The sequence below is a fragment of the Gallinula chloropus genome (assembly GCF_964237585.1).
Source record: "Gallinula chloropus genome assembly, chromosome: Z".
NCBI classification, from domain to species: Eukaryota; Metazoa; Chordata; class Aves; order Gruiformes; family Rallidae; genus Gallinula; species Gallinula chloropus.
In genome coordinates this window covers 19,009,909-19,032,677 of record NC_140089.1, presented here as the reverse complement: position 1 = coordinate 19,032,677, position 22,769 = coordinate 19,009,909, and the positions used below count along the sequence as shown (strand labels likewise).

Below are 22,769 nucleotides of genomic sequence, written 5' to 3'. Positions count from 1 at the left end.
TGACAGCTTTTTTTTTTTGCAGTTTGCTTTATTAATAAATTGTTTAATGAAAGAATGAAATAACTAGATTTCATTGTACTGTCAAGAATCCAATTTACCATATTACTTAAAGGATAGAAACATAATGTGATATGGACAGCACATAAAGCTCATTTAATCTGGTTCATAAAGTGGAAGTAATGTACCAGAACTTGCACTTCTCAGTTGTATCAAAGGCTTTCTATCTGTCACAGTATGTTCTTTCCCTAGATATAGAGACTACAAGAAGATTACAAAAGGTTACAGAAGATCCAAGGTGTAGAATTTGCCCAGTTTACAGAATACACCTTTACAGAGCCAGGAAACTCGGAAATATAAAGATTTTATTGTATGGCAAGTTGTATTACTTGAGTTTAATGAGGTTATAGCATAGCAAGTACTGCAAATTGTTTATCTGTGTGTAACATCAAGCAAGTCTTTTCGAAGGCATTGCATATTGACCCTTTTTACTAATCTTGTCAAAACATAGAAAATTGATGCTTTTGGAATTTTGTCTGTTCTCATCTGGCACTTATTTAAAAACAAAGAGTATATCTAAAAGTGATTGTTTGTTCCTGTTTGTTCCATCTTTCAGTTATCAGTCTGTAGAACAACAGTTCCTGCATGAATAAAAACCCTGTTGTACTTATGGCAGCTTGAAGATGTATGCAGGTCTTTCGAAACAGTCCATTGAGACATGGTGGGTATCTCATAATTTCACACATACTTTTATAAAGGCTGGAAGAGCCACTATATTCAACAGAGGCAATCCTTCAATCTCTGTCAGCTCCAGACTTTACAATTAAAGCATATAGATAGATACAACTTCTTCGCCTATTCATTGGTGTCTGCAGTCTATGCAGATGTATTCCAACACAGGACTGTTGGTTCTGAATCAAAGGCTTGCTGGAATTCCACAAAATGTTCTAAACTGGAAATGCTCCAGACTATCTATCCGTGAGAGTATAGGATTTTTAGTGTTAACTAACATGTTCAGGGTCAGGCAACCTGATCAAGTTGAAGATGTCCTTGGTCATTGCAGGGGGATTGGGTGACATGGCATTTAAAGGTCCCCTTCAAGGCAAACTATGATTCTATGTTTTTTCCACATAATGTGCTTTGACTGTTGATGACACTGGATTATCTGAAACAATTTCCAAAACAGATCTCAATGTAAAGTTGGTGATTGGCTACAGCTCCAGGAGGATGACCTTCCTCAGATAGCCTGACCCAGACAACCTAGCACAGCTTTACCGCAGTAAGCTGCCTGCCAAGAACACACTGCTGCTTGAAACGGGTGATAATTCTGTTCCAGCACAGATGTTTGAGACAAACAGTACTTGACTGACTTGACATAGATGTGTTCCAGCGTCACATCGCCAGGGCAGTGACTATAGCTGTGACCTTGAGCAGCAGTGGTGCTTTTGCACGCTTTGCTATGATCCATCCACCTCAAACTGCTTCCTCACTCTCTCGTTTCTGGTTTGATGCTTCTAAAACAGGTAGCTGCTCTTTTGCTTTTATTCTTGTCAGCTGCACAGGTTCCTGCCATTGTGGGAGAGCAGACAGTTACACTAGTTGCACATAACTTCATCCTCTTTGGCTTAGGCAAACTCTGTTGTGGTTTCACCTGGCAGGCAGCTAAAACAACCACACAGCTGTTTGCTCACTCCCTTCCTGCAGAGAAAAAAAAGGTAAAACTCGTGCTGAAATAAAGACAGTTCAGTATGACAGAGAAGGAAGACAATAAGATAATACTAACAAGAAGAATGTATAGAACAAGTGATGCACAACACAATTGCTCACCACCCACTGACCAATGCCCAACTAGTTCCAAAGCTGTGGTCCCAGCCCCCCCATCCAGCTCCCTCAAACTATGTATGGAGCATGTGATCATCATATGGTCTGGAGTAACCCTTTGGCCAGTTTGGGTCAGCTGCCCTGGCTGTGTCCCCTTACACCTTCTGGTGTACCCCTGAGAAGCTGAAAAGTCTTTGACGTGGTCTAACCATTGCCTAGTAACAACCAAAACATCATTGTGTTATGAACGGATTGTTCTCATCCCAAATCCAAAACACAGCATTATACCCTCTGCTAGGAAGAAAATAAACTACATCCCAGTCCAAACCAGGACACTGCTGTTTCTTCTTCAAAAAGACTTGAACAATAAATTTTTATAAAGATCAGCATATGTCCTGTTTATAAAGAACACTTTGATAGCTTAAAAAAAAAGGGGGGGTGGGGGAGGAGGCGAAGCTGGAATTGCTTCCAAAACCTGAAATGGCTTCCAGCTATCTTACCATTGTTCTGGTTTTGAATGAGAATCCTGAGTGCAGACACAAAGGCAGTAGAAACCTTGCAGTTAAGTTGACCAGCTCTGAGTCAGGAACTGGTATCAAATCCCTCGAGTGAGCTATCACATTCATGAATGTGACAGCTCTGATAATAATTCTTTACCTCACTCTTTTCTACTGCTTAGGCCTGCATCCCTGCTGTACCTGTGAAATGGGAAGGATGGCTTGTCTTCAACAGCTGCTGTATTCCATGGCTGCTTGCAGCAGAGGTGGCAGCAGTCTCAGCTGAAGACAATCATCAGATGGCTTAGATTGTTTTGGCTGGTTAGACTGGTTGCTCAGAGATAAGATGGGAAGGTAAAGCAAAACAAGTGTAGGTCACACATGCCTATGTGTTACAGCATATAAATGTGTATCTGAGGAGGCAGGTATTAAAATATAGCCAAAATTTCACACGTTCATTTACACCTTAACAATAGAAACTACCATTCCATGGGTAACTTCTAGGAAGGAAACTCAGACTACCCTGCACTGGCAGATGATGCAATCATGCATCTGAATTACTTGTTAATGCATTTTCACATTTCCATAAAAGGATGTATTGATTACTTCCTCGGGCTTTTAAAACAGGGCCAAATTCTGTTTGCCTTATAAGTCAGTTCAGTGTATTTCCTCAATCATAGGGTAGATTTTTTTCATATGAGCTTCAGCTTTCCAACTCTCAGGCCTCTGTCTTTTGAGAAGGGAAGGACTGTTAGATCCATAAAAAAGAAATGCAGATCAAGAAGACAGTCTATATGGAAAAGAAAGGCGAGACAGGCAAATGGAACAGGTGAGGCAAGATGCTTTGTAGACAAGTTCATGAAGAAAAGCAAGAGGACATCTCTGTAGTGAGGTGAAAATACAACATGGGCTAAGCACATACAGATGGGGTTTCCTCTCCTAAACAAGGAAAAATGTCCCAAAGAACAAATCTGGCAAACCACACTGAACTCCAGCTAAAACACCCACTAGCATTTCTAATCTAATTACTGCTTTTGTCATGATATAGTCAAACTCAGCTTGTTTGAAAGCACTGCAGTAGACTACATGGGAGTTGAGGCAATCAGAGGTGGCAAACAGACTGCTTCTGTCTCAGTTTCACTATCTCTCAATAGGAATTTTAAAGTACCTCTAGTCTCCCTGAATGCAGGTGTCCTCTGGCTGGTGCACACACAGGTAAAACTCAAGGAAGTGTATCAGCCTGTACCATCGCTGTATCTCTAAAAGACATAATATTTGTGTGTGCCTGGGGGTCCATTCACATTTGAGTGTCTAAATGTAACAGTGGGGGCCAAAACCAGACACAATGCTCTAATGAGTGCTGAGGAGACAGGAATAATCCCTTCTCAGCCTACTTGCTGTGCTCCTCAGCCAACCAGAATGGTGTTTAGCCAGGTTGTTGCCACTGCACAGCTGGCTCATATTAGCTCACTGTCAATTGAGACACCCAGGATCTTTTCCACCATGCTGTTCCCCTGCCTGCCTGTACTTTTTCCCATCTATCCAGATCTCTCTGGAAGACAGGTTTCACTGCTGTCCTCTCCTAAACTGATCTACCCATTCTGTCATGGGAGACAATCAGGTTGGTCAGGCATCACTGACCGCTGGCAAATCCATACTGGCTGTCCTTAGTCATTGTCTTCTCCATGTGTCCAGAAATGTATTGCAAGAGGCCTTTCTCAGTGATCCTCATGAAGACCAAAGCCAGGCTGAATTTGTGGGAGATGAGACCTGTCATTATGAGCTTTGTCTCATTCATTGTATACAGCACAGACATGTCTTCAAGGGAAAGGGTTTCCCCACTGCTTCCCACTTCTCCGTTCCCTTGTATATTTGGGACTCCATAAAGCTCTACAATATCTTCAGTAAGTTTTCTAAATCATGGTTGTAGGAGGAATTAGGAAGACTTCAAAGCTTTTGCATCTAACTGCTCACTCTTCAACCATAAAAAGACATGTCATGCTTTCTTTAGTCTATAAGTTATTTTTAATGTTTCTCTTTGAACTGGTCAAATCCTTCTTGCTTCTGATCATAAATACATTCATATTAACAACATGGAAGGGAGATGTAAAGTAAGATTAGTACTGGACTGTAGAAGTTGCTAATAAATTTTAGAAAGACTTCAGTGTTTGTCTGCCAGACGACAGGATGGTTTATTAAACCTTTCACCACAACACAAATAAATTGGTCAGAGATGAAAATCTAAACTACTTTCTTGTCTGTCATGACTTAATGAAGGTGCCTGGATGTTGTTTTAGACAGCTCAGAGGAGATTCTCATTTAATGTGAAGCTGAGAGATCTGGGAACTAACCAGACAAGCAGAGATAGGACAGCATACATCTATAATACACAAAATCCAAAGGCATAGCCTCCTTTATTGACTCAACCTACTCCAGCCACAATACTTTGCCTCATGTAGTAACAATCAAAGAAACAGAACCATTTCAGAGGCAGAGGAGGAGACTAGCAACATGGAAACATCCTGGTGTGTGTTTTCAAAAGCAGCAGCAAGGAAGTGAAGTGAACATAAAGGACATAAAAAATGTTTTATAGCAGCAAGAGACTGCTAGGCCCTATATTCTTTAAAAGGCAGAGATAGTAGCTTTGCAGTACTTAACGGGGGCATAGAGTAAAGCTGGAGAGGGGCTGTTTCCAAGGGCATGGAGTGACAGGACAAGGGGTAATGGCCTTAAGCTGAAGGAGAGGAGATTTAGTTCAGATATAAGGAAGGAATTTTTCCCTGTGGGGGTGGTGAGTCCCTGACACAGGCTGCCCAGAGAAGCTGTGGCTGCCCCCTCCCTGACAGTGTTCAAGGCCAGGTTGGATGGGGCTCTGGGCACCCTGGGCTAGTGGAGGGTGTTCCTGCCCATGGCAGGGGGTTGGAACTAGATGGGCTTTGAGGTCTCTTCCAACTCAAGCCGGTCTGGGATTCTATGTTGAGAATTGAAAGCCAAATCTATGGCAAACCATCTTCTCCCAATGCATCACTGTGGAACTTGTTGAGATGGGGTTTGTGCACTACAAAACTGCATGACGCTGGGCTAGCCAAACCACCCGGTTCACTGTCACGGTTAAGGAACTGGAGGTCTTTCCGAGCTTCGCAGATTAAACCTGCTGCCTGTGTGTGGTGAGACCTTCTCGCAAGGTCTACCTTCCCTGCCCCAACGTCTCTTCCTGTGGCTTTGCCACTGACTGCAGTGGCCCAGCAGCGGCGGCGTGGCACCCCAGTACCCCCATCTCTGCTGCTGGCTGAACACGACACTGCTGCAGAGCAGCTCATTTTTCCAGCGCCCCGCTACCCGCTTCTCCAGCGCTCACCCGAATCTACGCGCCCTCTGGTAATTCACACCTGTACAGGAGCGCGGGCGCCCCGGGACAGGCCGAAACGCCACCAGAAACGCCTGGAGAGGGACAGAATGGCTCGGCCCCCAGTAAGGGCCGCGGGCTTGAGAGGAGCTGGCCGGACGCCGCCACTCTCGCCTCAGCGCGGGCTGCGCGACACGCGCGGCCGGCAGGCGGCAGCACGGCGCCGGCCGGCGGGGCCCTGCCGGGGCACCGCCCCCGCCCGCCCCCGTTGCCCGCCCCCCGCCGCCGCCGCCGCAGCCGCCTCAGGCGGAAGCGAGGGCGAGCGGCGGCCGGTGCCGCGCCGCGAGGAGAGGGCATGGCGGACGGGACGCGTTCGCTGCGCGGTGGCAGCCCGGCCTCCAGCCCGCTGCTGGGCGGACGGGGCCGCGCCGCGGCGGTGGCGGCGGCCGGGGGCAGCAGCCTGCCGGGCCACGGCTTCCGAAGGGTGACCCTCACCAAGCCCACCTTCTGCCACTACTGCACCGACTTCATCTGGGGGCTGGCCGGCTACCAGTGCGAGGGTAAGGGGATGAGGAGGGCGGTGGGCGGCCGGGCGGGAGGCAGGGCAGCCGTCCGGGGAGACAGGGGGGACAGGCCGGCCGCCGCCGCCGTGCTGGCCGGGGCGGGTGTCCGGCGTGAGGGACCTGCTGGGAACGACCGCCACGTCCGGGGCGAGATGGGGAGGGGGGCAAAGGAGGGAAAAGACAATAAAAACGCTGGTGTTTGCTGCTGGTAGCGCTCCGGTGAAGAGAATAGTTAGTTCCGCCAACAGCGCCCTAACAGCAGTAATAATAAGAGATGTGGTAATAATTAAAAATTTTAAGGATAAACTCTAATGACAACATTAATACAGATATTTTGATGTGAAGAAATTGTAAACCTAAAAAAGTCTAAAAGCAACAGCAGCGCTAAAAATTCCGTGAGTAACTCTGGCAGTGACTCTAACAGTGCCACTACTGAAAATTCTCATATTAATAACCGATATAATAAATTGTAATAACGCTCATAATTATCATAAATTCAGGAAATTATGGAAATAACAATGAAATCTTGAACAACAGTATCAGAAGCTCGGCACTTCCTGCACCTGTGTGGCTGTGCAGGTGTTAGCCGTGATCCAGCACTGCCCTCGCCCATCCCAGCGTGGGTCTGCTGCAAGCCAGTGACCACCCCACCGGTGCCTGCTGGGGCCATCGGTGGCCTGCAGCAGGGCTGTGCTGGGACTGCTTTTACTGCCAGAATGCCCCATGGTGTTGAGGAGCCATGACCTGCTTGGAGTTTGGACCTTATAAGCCTGGGCTGATGCCAGGGAAGGGAGAAGGAATCAGCAGTTCTCCTTGCTGAACCCCACCAGTAGCTGGGGTTCCTGGAGGCGACAAAATGGTGGCTTGCTCTGATCTAGCAGAGGCAAACATTGTAGGGAAAAGAGAGTTCTCCGCGTCCTGCTTTAAAAACAAAACCAAAAGCTACCCCTGACCAACACCTTAATGTGTTCTTGAGCATATGCAGCCCAACCAGCTTGGGTTGGGTCTCCGTGACCATGTCCAAAGGAATCGGGTAGTACAAGAGCCTTGTTATTGGGTATTATCAAACAAGGCTGTGGTTGTAGAGCAGGTACCCTGCAGTGCTTGAAATAGCTCCTGCTATTTGTCATTGCCGTGGGTGAAGGGGGTGTGGGATTAAGCTGGGTGGAAGTCGTGTGCCTGCATGGTGCAAAAGAAGCCTGGCAAGAATGAGTATATATTTGCTTAAAACTTTGCTGGGAGATGTGTTGTTCTGTCTGAGCGGCAGAAAGGCATGTTTTTCCCTACCAGAAAAAAAGCCCCCAACTTGAGTGAGAATTTCCTAAGTTGTGAAAATGCACAAAGCTAGTACTTTATGGTCTTTTATTATATCGCTGCCTTTAAAAAAAAAAAAAGGCAAATTATTAGGGTCATAAAAGCGGGTATTTAGGTGCCAGGTTTTTTTACTTGAAGAGCTGAGCAACTTTGGTATGTTAACAGCTAAGAAAACGTGAAAGGCTTTTGTCCACAATGCCTCACTTTTTTCCTGTTCACAAGTACTCTGTACTTGAAGGTAGCAAGTACCTGTAATTTTAATTTAGGGTCTTTTCCTAGTTTGAAAACTACACTAACAGTTTGTGGTCTGGAATTATTTTTTCTCTTTGGCTTTTCAGGCTGAATTTTATGTAAGAATTGTTAGCACTGCTGTCTAATGACTGTGTGCTAATGAGGCACTTCTTACTTTTGATGTTAAGATACCTCTTTAAAACCTACATCTGAAGCCTCCATCCTGAACAAGTCGTTTGTGAGGGATAATGAGAGAGAGAAAATTGCTTCTAGTCTTCAATAGCTGTAAGTTCCCTCCCTCGAGTGTGTGTGGGAAACCCTGTAGTGACACCTGCTAGATCAGTGGCTCCTTTGAGTGAAGAACTGATGTTTTTTTGTTTGCTTGACTGTTTTCAACCAGCTCTTCTCAGTGTTGTGTTTGTGTTTTCCAAAAGCATACTGCTAAATGACAAATTTAAAAAACACCCGGTGGGTCATTTGCTGATAGTAGCTGCTTATGACAGCCCTGTGTACTCCCTTGCACCTGGCTGAATAACTTGACAGGTGATTTTTTTTTTTCCTGAGTTATTTAATAAATGCTAATATGATTTCTTGGATGATATTTTAAGTAAATTTCATTTAATAATTGCCTCCTTGTCACATTTGCTTTAACTAATGGAGTTTGATCGTTGTTCTTTGAAAAGCAATTAAAAAGTGATCTCTGGGAATGCCGAGCTGATTAAAAATAAATAATAGAAAAAAATAACCTGCTCAGCTTTTAGTGAAGGAAATGTTTGTAGTAGACTGGAAAAACTCGGTAGCTGATTGCTATCTCCCTTTTCTTCTTCCCAGTGAGACAAGGATTGTGGGTGTAATTGCAGCTGAGCTGATGCCATCTTTCTTTGAACTCCTTTTGATAAACCACCTACAGACTTTGAAATGAAGCTGTGGAGTGGCCTGTTTTCTAGGTGAATCTGCACTGGGTTTTATTCCACATCAACAGGTTCAACATAGTCAGTGTCCTGATGCTGGTTCTGTTGCCGTTCTCTGAAGCTAGTCTTGATCAAAACAGAAAGATTCCAAACTTTGAAGGGAACTGAGTGTGCAGGTGATAAAACTCCATCAGTTAAAGGAGGGGAATAAATAAAAAGAAGAAAAGCTCCCACCTGTTATTATTTTGAGTAGTTGTGTGGCCTAGATGACCTGTATTTGAGTTTGAATTGTGATCATGCTTTTGACCCTTGGAAAATGGAGTTTTCTGTATGTGAATGATCAGGTCTGTGGAGATTTTCAGTAAACTTAATGAACTACTTGGCTTACTGGCACATGCCAATGTGTGAGCAAAACCAGAAGAAAGCGTAATGAATTCTTAACACATTTCTGGCAGTGCTAGCCAAGACAAGTGGTCCTTCCCTTTTCTTCTTGTGGACTCTGAAGAATGTGTAGAAGAGATGCTCAGTGCTCTCTGTACAAGGCACAAAGTGTCCTGGATCTAATCCCTCTGTTCTAAAGTAACTTCCCTCTCCAGTTCCGGGCCACTACTATTATTGCCAGCACTTTGGACTCCGGATGGGACAGGAGGCACTCCTGGGGAGAATTGTAGCTCTCTTGCTAGATTGGCAGAGTATTTTCCAAGTGAAATTTTACAGGGGAAGTAGTTGTCTTTCTGTGTGGATTAGTTGGTCTGAAGATGTCACTGTATTCAGCTTTTGTGCACATTTGTTGTAATCTCAGTCAACCAGGCTTGCAGCTGTGGTTTATTTTTCTTCTTTCTTTTTTTTTTTTTCCACTGCAGATTTGTTTTCTGTAAACCCTTTGTAAATAACTCTATTTTTCTTGCCACTTTACTCTTTGTAGCTGTCACTTCCTTTGATAAGCATGTGTGTGAAAGAAAAAGTGATGTTTGTGTTGTAACGTGAACAATAACTGTCTTATATTGCCCTTGCTTTCCAAAGCCCAGTCATTTCGGTTTTGAGAATGTTCCTCAGGCTTGGTAAGGAAGGAGTGGTGCAAGTGCATGAACCTTAAAAATTAAAATATTAAATATATGGAATCTGCATGAGAAGGGGAGTTCAGTTCTCATTGGTACTGCACAGAGTAACTGATTCATACATGAAAAAATATCTAGAAGGTTTTTTAATTCTGAGTTTGAGATTTACTTTAGCCACCAATGAATACATTTCTTTTTACCATACTTTTTCTTTTTTCCGTAAAAGACTTAAAAAAATATGCAGGAAGAATTGTGACTTTAATTTTTGGGGACTACAAGTATTTACAGTTATAAATCTTTCTAATGCGAACTCAGTTTGGTTTATCTTAACCAAGGTAAAAGGTAAGGGATTTAAGTAGTAAGCAAGTTGGTTAGCAAATCTAATAGATCTGTTTAGCCATTTTTAGGTTATATCTATATGTACTCATTAGAGCATTTACTGGAAGCTACTGTTAGAGACTTTTTGGTATGTTTTTTATCTGCTAGGGAAACTTCACTTGAGCAGGCAGGGTCCTTGATAAGAAGACACAAAGTCAGTGTTTTGGGTAATAGCATCCTTGTTTTCTGGTTTGGTGTTTTTGGGGGTGGAGGGGTGTTAGGCATTGTATTCTAAGGAGAACCTCCAAAGTTATTCCAAGACGCAGGAATCCCTGTTTCTCCCAATCCTGCAGCTTTTCCAGAATAAAATGTAAACAGTGAGTTGTAGTTATGTTTGTGCCATAAAACTCTGATTTAAAGATAGCCCCAAAGCTGCTGTGATTCATACAGGCATGTCCCAGAGCATGGACAAGCAGTGTTGTACCTCACTGGTGTAGGAGAACCTGAGAACATTCAGACAGTATCTCTGCAGTGGTCTGGGGATGTACATTCTGGACGTGTTTTGAATTGAGTCTTCTCCATCTGAAGACTGCTCTAAGTAATTGGAGTCAAATAGGGAAGGTGTGGTTTAGTTTAAGACTGAGAGTTAGATCAGCAGGGTCTCTTTAGGGATATGAAAGTAGCAGCAGGGAATAAAGGGATGAGGTGCAATTCTCTTGAACTCTCACCCTTTCTGGTTGATTCTGTTCTTGGGACAGGTAACCTGAACATCCTCGGCCCCGTTGGTTCCATTCTATTCAGGTTTGAAGGAAGGAAACGATGTACAAGATTCCCTGGAAAGTCTTCACGCTCACAGTTCAAAAGGAAAGAAAAAGTCTTTCTTCTGACAAGCTTGGCTTGCTTTTGGTGCATTTTAAACTAAAAAGGTGCAAGAGGGTAAAACCACAGTAAAATCTTGCTTCTGTCCCACAGTCAGTCTGAATTTTGAGGACTTGCTTTCTTTGTTCTTTGGTGGGTTCCTTGCCGGTGGCGGGGCCTTTCCGTGCAACAGTAAGATCTTTGATGTTGAGGTACAACGTGAGTTTGTGGTTGAGATGTTGTTGAGTGGATGTGGCTTTGCTGCATTTAAAATTTAGATTGAGCCATGTGACTGTAAATCCACCTTGAGAACAAACACACAGACTGTCAAGAAAGAAGAAAAAACAAAACCAAACAACCCTCCCCAAAAGAAACCCTGACACAGAAACTTAGCTCGGATCTGGTGAAGCTGAAACATATGTTAGGAAAGAGGTTTGGAGGACTAGCTGACACACTGAAAGATGCAACTTACTTACTGATCTGGATTTAAAGGATAATTCATTTTGTATTGGAATTCTCTTTTTTTCTCTTCCCTGCCTCCTTCAAGTATTTCTTTGGAGGATACAGTTGTCACCAGCAGTGGTGCAGAGGAAGGGATGGAGCTCTGTGAGGGTGCACACAGCTTTTGTAGCCGGAAGCTGTATTTTGTGTTGGCAGTGTTATCACAGACTTTGCTTCAGAAACTCAATTATGTAGGAAATAACTTACCACAGAAAGTGCTACAGCCAGTAATCCAGTACCAAGCTTTGCAGAGCACTTTCATATTTCTTCTGTGTTTCTGCCTCAGTCTGACTTGGTGATAAATGATAAGAGCGATAAAGAAGGTGCTCATCAATCCATTGTGGTCTGCAGCAGCGGTGGCTTGTTCTCTGCAGGTTTCCTTTCTAGATGATCTTTCACCTAATACTGCTTAGATTTGATAGGTTTGTGTGTTCCTAACCTATCTTCTAAGCTAATACCCTCTGGTTCTTCCCTTATCAAAAAAAAAAAAAAAATCAGTTTTCATCTGGTGTTTCCTGCAGACCTCAGTGCTGTGCTAAGGGTCTAAAAAGCCTTTTATTCTTTCTTGCAGTTGTGTGGGAGATAAATGCCTAACTAGTTGTTTCTTTCTGATAAACAAAGGATGTTGAACTCTAAGGCTTCCACCATAAAACATTTTCTAAGCACTGCAGTGAGCCATTTAACAGTGTTTTCCTTAAAACTTGGGCAGACTTTCAATCAGAAGTGACCTCAGTACTTCATGGGTGCAGAAGCACTTGGCTGTTGCTATTTTCTGTGATGCTGGCATGCATTTGTTGTGTATTTCACAGTGATGAAGGTTTGCTTGCTTTTTGGAAAACAGTACATTTGGGTAACACCTCCTCTCTCTCTAGAGGTGGTGTTCTTTTCTTCCTTACAGGTGCAGAAGATTGTGTTAAAAGAGAATGTTGCATGTACATTGGCAGTGCACATCTCTGTGATCACTCCATCCTTCACTTCTAGTCATCAGCAGGATTTTTTAAGTAGTGATGTTACATTTCTTTCAATAAAATACCTGGTAGGTTAGACAGTATCCTGGGGTTTTCCATGTGAAAAAACCTTCAAACATTAAGCAATCACTTTGCATTGATGATTGCCTTATTATAAGGGACATGTCAGGTACAATGGGCATTTATTACCCAAGGATAGATGCTGATCTAGAGGTAGGGTCACCTGCTTATGGAGGATGTTGTGCAAGGTTTTCAGTTTTCATTCTGCTCTGTGGCTGTTTGTAAGGGATGTTTCTGTCAATTGTGCTCTCCTCAGCCTTGCTCTGAATTCCAAGTCCAGGGACAAGGAATTTTGTTGCATTGTTTCCAGTGGGTTTTCTCTGGACAGGGTCCCTGTTGCTTGTCTACTTTCTCCTCTTTGATGACATGCTCTTTACAACTTGTCCATAATGCTGCTTTTCTCCTTACTATTCCATGTAAACCTGGTTCTCTTTCTGATTTTGGAGCTCTCTTCTCACTTGGCAGCTTTGAATTCTCTTTGAATCAGGCTGTCCTCAGATGACCTTTGGGGTTTGGTTAGGTCTCTAGTTTCTTCTAGAGTTGTTTCTAATGCTGCATTTCATCAGCTCAAACTGTCTTCCTCCTGGGCTACTTCGATGAAGCTGCTTTTGCAACTCTTGTTGAAGAAGTGACTAAGTTATATTCATCTATTTAATTTGCCTCAGCTCCACTGGGAAAAGAACAGGATGTATGTGTAGCCTACAGACCTACCAAAATTACAAAATAATATGAGCTGATCACCTCCTGTTCATCCTTTCCCCTTTTGGTTTAAATAACACCTTTCAGTTTTGAGAGAAGGCTGCTAGAAAACACTCCCAAGCAGACAGCAAAAGCCAAGAGTTGGGTATCACAATGTGATAAGGAACTAAGTGGAAGTGTACTACTCTTTTTTTTTTTTTCTGAATGTGCCACCATAGTATTCTTCCTTTTAAACTATATTGTTGCCTACTGTTCCCTCACTTGTGAAAGTTTGTTATTCACTAGAGTACAGTCAACCCCTAATTTAACTTCCTGTTTTTATTCGCTTGGCTCTGGAAGAATATGGGGGGGTGTGAGAGTATGTGTGTGCATATATGTATTCATATGCACATACATAGGAAGAATACATGTATTTGTAGTTTTATATTTTTGTTACTTTTTCTCTGTTTAAGAATGATGATGAGTGATTTATTTGGAAGTATGCTTAGGATTATGAATGTAATATGCTGATACTGCTCATCTGCTTGGGTTCTTTTTAAATACCCCTTGTATGGTATAAATGCCATGACACTTCCTATGTAAAAATAATGTCATCTGAGATTTAAACAAATTTATTCATTTCCTGGAGGTTTTAAATGTAGTGTATTCCTCATATTTTGCTAAATGGGTATTCCTGTGAGAAACAGAATGATTTGAACTTCAGGTGTTAAAATAGGAGCGGTATGTTGTTCTGCAGGGTAGATTGCACTGGCTAGGAAATGGGGCTTGTGGTTTCACTGCAAAAATATGTAGCCAAAAAAAAAAGGAAAAAAAAAATCTCTGTTCCTCATTGCATTTCTTTCTCCTGCAGAAGGAAATTTTAAGGTCTTGGTTTGTTATGATGTAATTCAGGAAATGAGTCTGTCCTTTTTCTGCAGTACTTTCTCTGCAGTGCACAGAGATAAGAACAGGTACACCTTATTAACCAGTGAGCATAGGAGTCCTCCACTAACCGGTTCCTGAAGTGCTTTAAAGAAAAATATTTCCTCAGTCCTGAAATTGTTGCGTGGTTGGGAGCTTCAAAAGAAGGCAGAACACCACAAGGAAATTGCTAAGATTCCTATAAACATGGAGAGGGCATGAGGGAAGGAACTGAACATAAAGTGAAAAGGCTAGTCCTGTTTGAGACCATAGATGCTCTCTTTCAGAATAAAAGAATGCCTTTTATGAGATAAAAGGTATTCTTCAGAATCTAGTTAGGATGCCAGGGTGAGTGTAAATCATCACACAGAAACTTGTGTGGGGAAACCGATTCAGACTAGCAATCTTAGAATGTATCTGCTGTAGAAAGGTCTTAGCCTACACCTTTGTTTCAAGTCTGAGTAGCATGACCTAGGAAAAACTGCTTCTTCATGTTAAACCTTTTTCAAAACAGTGTTGATATAGAGGGCTGGAAAAGCTGATTTCAAACCTCTTGGATATTCACAAATATTTAGATAATTTAAAAGTCTCAAGACACTTCTGCAAGTTAATGCACTGTCGTGGTTTAGCTCCAGTCAGCAGCTGAGAGGGAAAAGGGAGGGGGAGAGGGGAAATGAAAGGGGTAGGACAGGCAAACTTCATGGGTTGGGCTAAGGCTAAGGACAGGTTACTGGGAGAGTGGAGAGAGAGGAATAACAGCAACAGGACTTCATAGCAAAATACACAACACTGGTGACACATGGTGCAGTCTCTGAGCTGCACCACTCAGATCGTACAGCTCAGAGCCACCCTGAAGCTGGACTGTGTATCCTGGAGCTGTGTGCTCCCCACCACCAGCCCCCCATTTATGCTGAGTGTGACAGCATGGTGTGGAATAGCCCCTTTGGCCACTTTGGGTCAGCTGCCCTGTCTGTGTCCACTCCCAGCTCCCTGGGTGCCCCCAGCCTTCTCGTTAGCAGGGCAGCATGAGAAGCTGAAAAGTCCTGGACTGCTTGGCAGCAACTAAAACATCAGTTTGTTAACATTGTTCTCATCTAAAATCCAAAATGCAGCACAAAGCTAACTTTACAGGTGCCATTGGATGTACTGTACCTTAAAAACACCCAAACCAAAACAAGTTAAAAGATTCCTGTTGGGTTTCTGCACCATGCCTGTAGTTTTTCTTGTGAAAAAGTTAACTAGTGCTGCATATTCCTATCAGTGCCTGCTGCTATCAAACCTTCACAATTGAACCACTTTTCAGAAATAGGCTGAAGTAGGATGTTAAAAATACCCTTCAAATCAGCTAAGTGTCATCGTGTCCGTTCTGGTTTTGCCCTCTCTTACTCTGTTCCTCTTACCTTCACTCTACTCCAGAATAGCACCTGTCTGGAAAGTGCCTTGGGGTTCTTGAAGCTATTGTATTTTTCATTCAAGCACTTTTTCTTCAGGAGGAGCAAATAGATTATTTAAAAAATAAACCTACCCTTCCTTTTTCTAGGTCTGGAAAGATAATGGAGATATATTATACCTATTTGGTACTTTTACTCAGTATAACTTTCTTTTTTTTCCTAAATACAGTCTCATGGGAAGCCTTAAGAACCTTTCAGCATGCATTGATAATTCATGTGTATAAATTAATACCTGATTATGCTACATAATAAATTAAGAGCAAGTGCTGCAAGAACTTGCAGTGAGTCTGATTTAAAAAAAAAAAAAAACCACAAACTGAGCAACGACAAACCAAAGTAAAGAAAACTTTGATATCATTTGATCCCTCTTTAGGAATGATTTACAGTTTCTTGGAGAGAGATTTTGAATTTTACTGTTTTGTGAACAGAGCTTTTGCACCTTGGAAGTTCTGATGTACTCATAAGTGGTGTGTGTAACTGGACTCTGCAGGCTTCTGCTCTCCAGGTAGATGTTGTGTTCAGCTTCTGTGAATCCATATATGATCTTCCTCAGGTGAAAGAGACTGTTCCTTAAATTCAAGGTGAGGATAGTCCTGAGTCTCATCAGTCACTCAGGCCTGAGCTGTGGAGTTTAAATCCTTCCTCTTTCATAACAGAAATCTTTATAAAATACTTGAGATTTATAATAAAAATAGGACTGATGATTTAAAATAAACCCTAACTCTGAGATTAGCACCTTCAGTTTGCTAGCCTTTCTGGAAATAGTGCTTTGTGAGTGTTTTATTTTCCTCTGATTCACCACTGTATGAATCATTTGGCTTTAGTTTCCTGACCATACTAATACCCTCATAGCAACCACAATGAAGAAAATACTGAATGTACTTACCCAGCTTGCTCAGAACCCCGTTTCTTTGTGGTTTGAGTGTTTTTTGTCTCTTCTTTCCAGCTCTATTTTCACTCAAATCCTATAGTTTTGTACACTTCTATGATGCAGCTTGGAAATGAAACCCTATATGAACAAGAGGTAGAGGTTGCTATGGTAACTTAGGGATTATTTTTTGGTGGTGGTGGTGTTTTTTTCGCCCTCTTCACTTTCGCTGTGCTAGGAAGTGTTGAGATACCCTAGATAACACTGGGATTACTCAAATTGAGAGGAACAACACTTACCTTGGGGTTACAAGTGTTAATAATTTGGCCTACCTTTTACTTGTATTCAGTGTTAATTTTAAATTATTACCGTGCTGTGGAGGTAGGTGGGTGCTATTTTAGCTACACTGAGCAGTGGTAGGCAGGCAAGGTAGAAGGAAGAGCACATTCTGGGGATTGCAGCCCTCCTGCTTATTGGTTACATCACTAAGCATTGGAGGCTGGATTTACATAAAATGCTGCCTCTCTCTCCTTCCTTGGTCCATTCAAAGACTTACAGGGCTTTTGGAAGGAATTTTTGGGTTGTCACCCCTACCCCAAAGCCCACAGCAAATGCACTGAGGCTCTGTGTGTGAGGAATGCTTGCAGTATGTATGTTATGAGTCTCTGGTGATATGCCTCATAGGTGCAGGGCTGTATTGCGGTTGCTGTAGAGAAAAGAATGTCATTGATCTTATTGATGCTTATAAATGCTTGAGGGATGGGTGTCAGGAGGATGGGGCCAGACTGTTCTCAGTGGTGTCCAGTGACAGGACGAGGGGATGGGCACAAACTGGAACACAGGAAGGTCCATCTGAATATGAGAAAATATGTCTTCACTCTGAGGGTGGCAGAGCACTGGGACAGGCTGCCAGAGAGGTTGTGGAGCCTCCTTCTCTGGAGAGATTCAAAACTCACCTGGATGCTGTCCTGTGCAATCTGCTCTAGGTGATCCTGGTCTGACAGAGGTTGAACTAGATGATCTCCAGAGGTCCCTTCCAACCCCTGTCGTCCTGTGATTCTATGTCTCCAAATCTTTGAGGATTGTGAGGGATTCCATGCAATTTTATAAATCTCACAATTTTCTGCCAAAATGCCATCATGGCTTATGAAGTCCTACTGTGCATTAAATTCTGCTATGATCTGCTCCCTTTATTTAAGTGTAACTCAAATTGTTCTTTTCTGAAGCTGGAGATGTACAACTGTTATTTCCTTTCTGTAAGTGGGGAGGACTTTTGACTTGAATATGTCTAAAACTGCAGAAGGTTTAACAGGACTGATTTTTATAGGAGGTGTCTGTGTTGTCTACTTGGCTTTTCAGAAACTGTTTACTGAATCATGACATTGGCATTGTGGTGTGTGAAGTCACATTTGTGATATTGGACAACCAGTGGTAGTGACGCAGGAGGCCATGTATGTGAAGGCTGGAAAGCTGCAGCATTTATGTATGTACCCTAAGAATGATGGAGTTTTAGTTACAAGGATGCTTTCAGTGAATGTCTAATTGGTTTAGTGGATTTTCCTTAAAATTGAGGGCTGGGTCAGACTGCCTTGTGTTTTTTGTTGTGTTACTCTGTTCTGAACACTAATCTATAGCTCTTTGTTTTGACCAGTAGCTTGGAGTCAGTTGGAGCATGCTGATAAACAATTGACAAAGTTAAACAATTGACAGAGTTTCTCTTTGTAAAGAAAGCATCGTCCTGAAAGCAGTGAACTGGAGAAGCTGTTGTAGTCAACAGCTGCAGGGAGTGAAGTGCTGTGTCATTAATGTTGATGCCACTGGTGTGCATGTCCTATAGCGGATGGATGGTTCTGTGGTCTGGCTGGGTCTTCCTTGTTGCTCTCCTGGTTTTAACTATTGTGGGTTTCTCTGCCCTTGCATTCCCATTTCATTTGCAGATGCTGCAGAGCTGGTGCTACTCTTCTCTAGCCGCTGTCTTTTGTCTGTGGTTGAGCTGATCACGTGGGCAATCTGCAGCAGAAGACAAAAGAGGGTCCAGCTTAAGACAAAGCCAGGGTAAAAGACCAATGTTTAAGCAGGGTTCAAGAGGTGTATCTGTCAAGGTATCTGGTAGTTGATATCCTTATACCCATGGCATCTTGCTGAAATTGAGTTGAGTGTCATTGGAAGATCTCCCTTCTTTAAAGGGTGTTAGAAGCTGTAGCCTTTCACTGCAGGTGCAGTGAGGGTGATCAGTTGTTTTTCTGTCAGACTTCAAGTTGACTTGACCCTTTCTATCTGTGTAAAGGCTGCAGCCTGTAAGACCTGTCAAAAAGACACAACTGTGTTAAATGAGCTGACATCTGGTTTATGTGGGTAACCTTCATCCTCTAGCCTGTACAAAAAAGAGCTAATGCCTTGCTCATTTGCCCCTCAGTAGGCAGATTTCTGTGATTCAGGACCATTTCTCTTCAGGATCCCTGTCTTCAGCATGACTGAATACCACTGCTAGTCCCCTAAGATAGGGAATGTGTGGTTCCTTCTTGCTGGAAGGAGAATCACAGTCATTCCAAAGGTCTGTGGCTGTTGCAGAGTGGATGTTGCTTCCCAGTAGTGCATTACGGTGCTAGAACCATGCAGTGGAAAGGTGAACTTGGTAGACAGAGGGCAAAAAGTGTGTCCCTCCAGGCTTCATGTGCAATTCCACATTGGTAAGTAGGATGCCTCTTCCCATGGAAGGTCTTTTTTTGGGAACTGTCAGAAAACGAGTTGATGAGCTTTCTCCTGATGTTTTAGTCCTCTTAGAGATTGCTGTTTCTCCGTCAGCAAACCACCGCCTTGTCCCAGGGCACTGTCCTGTCCTTGGCCTAATCATCAAGAAAAGAGAAGGTATTGCTGCTTTCTGGATCTGAATGTAAGTTTGGCACTCTTCCATCTGTCTGAAGAAGAAAGTCCCCACAATGTTGAGGACTTGGTCTATGCTAAAATCATGCATCTTTGAAATTTCGTGCCCACCTGAATCTCACAGGTGGGAAGTCTGTATATCTGTGTTTCAAGACACAGGAGGTAAAGTCTATGCAGAAGTCACCATTCTCATAAAATTTAGCAGAATCATAGAATAGTTTGTATTGGAAGGGACCTTTAAAGGCTATCTGGTCCAACTTTTCTGCAATGAGCAGGGTCTTCTTCAACTTAATCGGATTGCTCAGAGCCCCATCCAGCCTGACCTTGAATGTTTCCAAGGATGGGGCATCTACCACCTATCTGGGCAGTCTCTTCCAGTGTTTCACTACCCTCATAAAAAATCCCAGTAGTCTGAACCTACTGTGTTTTACTTTAAAACCATTGTTGTCCTTCTGCAATAGGACCTGCTAAAAAGTTTATCCCTGTCTTTCTTATAAACTCTTTTAAGTATAGAAAGGTCACAGTAGGGTCTCCCTGGTGTCCTGGTTTTTGGCTGGGAGAGAGTTAATTTACTCTTTGTAAAACTTTTTACAAGAAATGAGTAACAAATACAACAAGGTCTAGAGGGACCCTGTCTTCAGCCAGGTGCAGGAAAAAGACTGCTGGGTTTATTGGACTAAGTGGATGTAATGGCCTGGAGTCGTGGTTTTGCCCCAGCTTACAGCTAAGCTCCATGCAGTTGTGTGCTCTTTTTCTCCACTGTCGGTATCAGAGAGAGAATCAGAAGAGTGAAAGTGAGAAATCTCATGGGCTGAGATACAAAAAGTTTAATAGGTAAAGCAAAAGGCACACAGGCAAGCTAAGCAAACCAAGGAGTTCATTCCCCACTGCCCATGGGCAGGCAGGAGTTCAGCCATCCCCAGGACAGCAGGGCTCCGTCACACCTAATGGTGACTTGGGAACACAAACACCATTACTCCAAATGTCCCCCCTTCCCCCAGCTTTATATGCTGAGTGTGATGCCATATGGTACAGGATATCAGTTTGGGCCAGCTGTCCTGGCTGTGTCCCCTCCCAACTGCTTGTGCACCCCCAGCCCACTTGCAGGTGGGGTGGTGTGAGAAACAGAAGAGGCCTTGGCTCTGTAAGCACTGCTCAGCAGCAGCAAAACATCCCTGTGTTATTAATGCTGTTTTCAGCACAAATACAAACTGTAGCCTCCAAATGGCTAGGATGGAGAAAATTAACTCTTTCCCAACCAAAACCAGCACACCTGGTACATCAGACGCCAGGGCATACAAGAGTGTAGTGGACACTGGTGCACAGTGTACCCTGATGCCACAGAGCCATGAAGAAGCAGAACCCATCTGTATTTATGGAGCAACAGGCTGATCCCAGCAGTTGACACTACTGGAGGCCAAAGTGAATTTAACTGGGAATGACTGGGAAAAGCACCCCATTGGCACTGGCCCAGAGGCTCCACACATCGTGAGTATAGACTGCCCTAAGGGAGGGTATTTCAGTGACCCAAAAGGAGTCTTGTGACCAGTGGGCTTTTGTCATAGTTTTTGCCTTGGAGTCAGAGGAAATTAAACGGCAAACTTGCCCTGTCTCTTCGAGGACTCTTCTGCTGTGGGGGTGCAGGGGGTCAAAGCACAACAGGTGTCAATTGCTACCACAGTGGCCAGTGCCAAAGTTTAATGGAAGGAGGAGACACTTAGGGGGTATTGCAGAAGGATAGGATAGGATAATCCAATGTGTAACTCAAGGGGATTTGATTTTGTGTTAGAATAGCAAATGATTTAAATTCTGATGTTAACTAATAAATACCCCTCCTATTGAATGTCATTGGTACTACAATTGATTGCTGTACGCTGTACCACAGAATCACAGAATGGTTGGGATTGGAGATCATCTAGTCCAACCCCCCTGCCAGAGCAGGATCACCTAGAACTGCTTGGTGTCATTTGCTAACTTGCTGAGAGTCCACTCCATTCCACTGTCCACATCACTGGTGATATTAAACAGTACTGGTCTGAATATGGACACCTGATGGACTCTGCTCATGACTGATCGCCATCTAGATATTGAGTTGATGGCCACTACCCTCTGGATGCAACCATCCAGTCAGCTGAAGCCTGCATTTAGCCAGGCCATATTGTTATTGCACACCATGGAAGGAGAGTGGACCCCTCTTCTCTTTATAGGCACAGATGGTAAGGTGTCTAGGGTTTCAGCTGGAAACAGTTATAAACTAGAAATGTCGCTGGACCAAGTGGACATGGCTACTTTTGTTAGTGTGGGGTAGCTTGCTGGGTCAGCTGTTACTTGCTCCTTGGAATGTGAAGCCCCTGTGGAACTGAGTGCACAGTGTAGGGGCTGTTTAGCAAGATTTAGGAAACCTGCTCTATGTGAAGTCAGGAGATGGGTGGATGGGGAGGGTGCTTTTCAGACAGGTGAAGTTTTGTTCATTCATTTGTCAATACTGGCCTCGCTACCAGGGCAGATGGAGAAGCAAGGTAGAGTTTGTTGTTAGACTTTGCAATATTTACAGCCTTACTCATGAGAGGCCCTTAGTGTAGCCTAGGGGCTTTGTAAGGCTACCACCATTCAATCAAACCGACTATAACTAAATTGGTGCTTCTGTGGTTGATAGTTCAAGTGTATCGTTGAACTCCTTTGGCTGTTTGTTATTCAGTACCTTGTCTTGTTTTCACTTGGCCTGTTGCTATGCTATTTCCTAACAGCATATCTGAAATACAAATGAATTGGTATTCAATTGTGTTGCCTTGAAATTACAGAACTCAGATGTTACAAAAACATTTATTTTTCGTATCTATACCTACAAATAGAGTTTAGTCTCACATAGTCAATTCTGGAAATATAAAGTACAACTCCATCCACATTATGCAGGGGGAAACTGCATTTTTATCAGAGGATATTCTGGTATCTCTGTTTAAAGCAGAGACAGGAATGGCTGGGTAGTTGGTAAGACTGGGGAGTCCTAGAGAAAAGGACCTGGCAAGTGCAAGAATTCTGTAAGGATGTTCAGTAAACATTTGGAAAACATGAACCAGTTTCTAATTTCTTGTGGATTTTCAGAAGAAGAGGGCCCACAATGTAGTCTCATTGAACTCGAAGTCAAGGCCTGGCCCAGGATTTTTCACTGCAGTGGGAGAGGAGGGTGTTTATAACGCCTGATGACTTAAAGCTTTCAGAGCTTTGGTTTGGTTTTTTTTCCATTCCTGTCTTGCTGCTGTTTGAAATGGTCTGGGAAGACCAAAGCTTCTAGTGACAGTTTTCCTGGTGACATTTAGCAAGCATTGCACAACAGACTTCTAAACTTAGACTCGGTTGTGCTCTTTGAGAGAGCACACCAATGTTGCATACAGGTCTTTGCATGTTTCTGATGAATTGGGAAATAAGCTGGCAAGGTTCTCATACTGCATCCAGCAGTCCTTTCAGTGAATAGTCACCATCTTCCTGCTGGCCTATGGTCATGGTCCTGAACAAAAAAAACATCTC

At 43.3% G+C, this 22,769-nt stretch overlaps 1 protein-coding gene across 1 annotated transcript in view; it reads left to right on the top strand.

The window, feature by feature from the left end:
* Positions 1 to 6,016: 6,016 nt before the first annotated feature.
* The window catches only part of DGKQ (diacylglycerol kinase theta), a gene marked incomplete at its 5' end in the record, with an annotated part of 90,962 nt that continues 74,209 nt past the window's right edge, over positions 6,017 to 22,769 (top strand). Inside the window, one exon of the mRNA XM_084277955.1 lies at positions 6,017 to 6,221. Within this exon, the coding sequence (XP_084134081.1) occupies positions 6,017 to 6,221 (205 nt within the window). The remainder of the gene's footprint in view (positions 6,222 to 22,769) is intronic.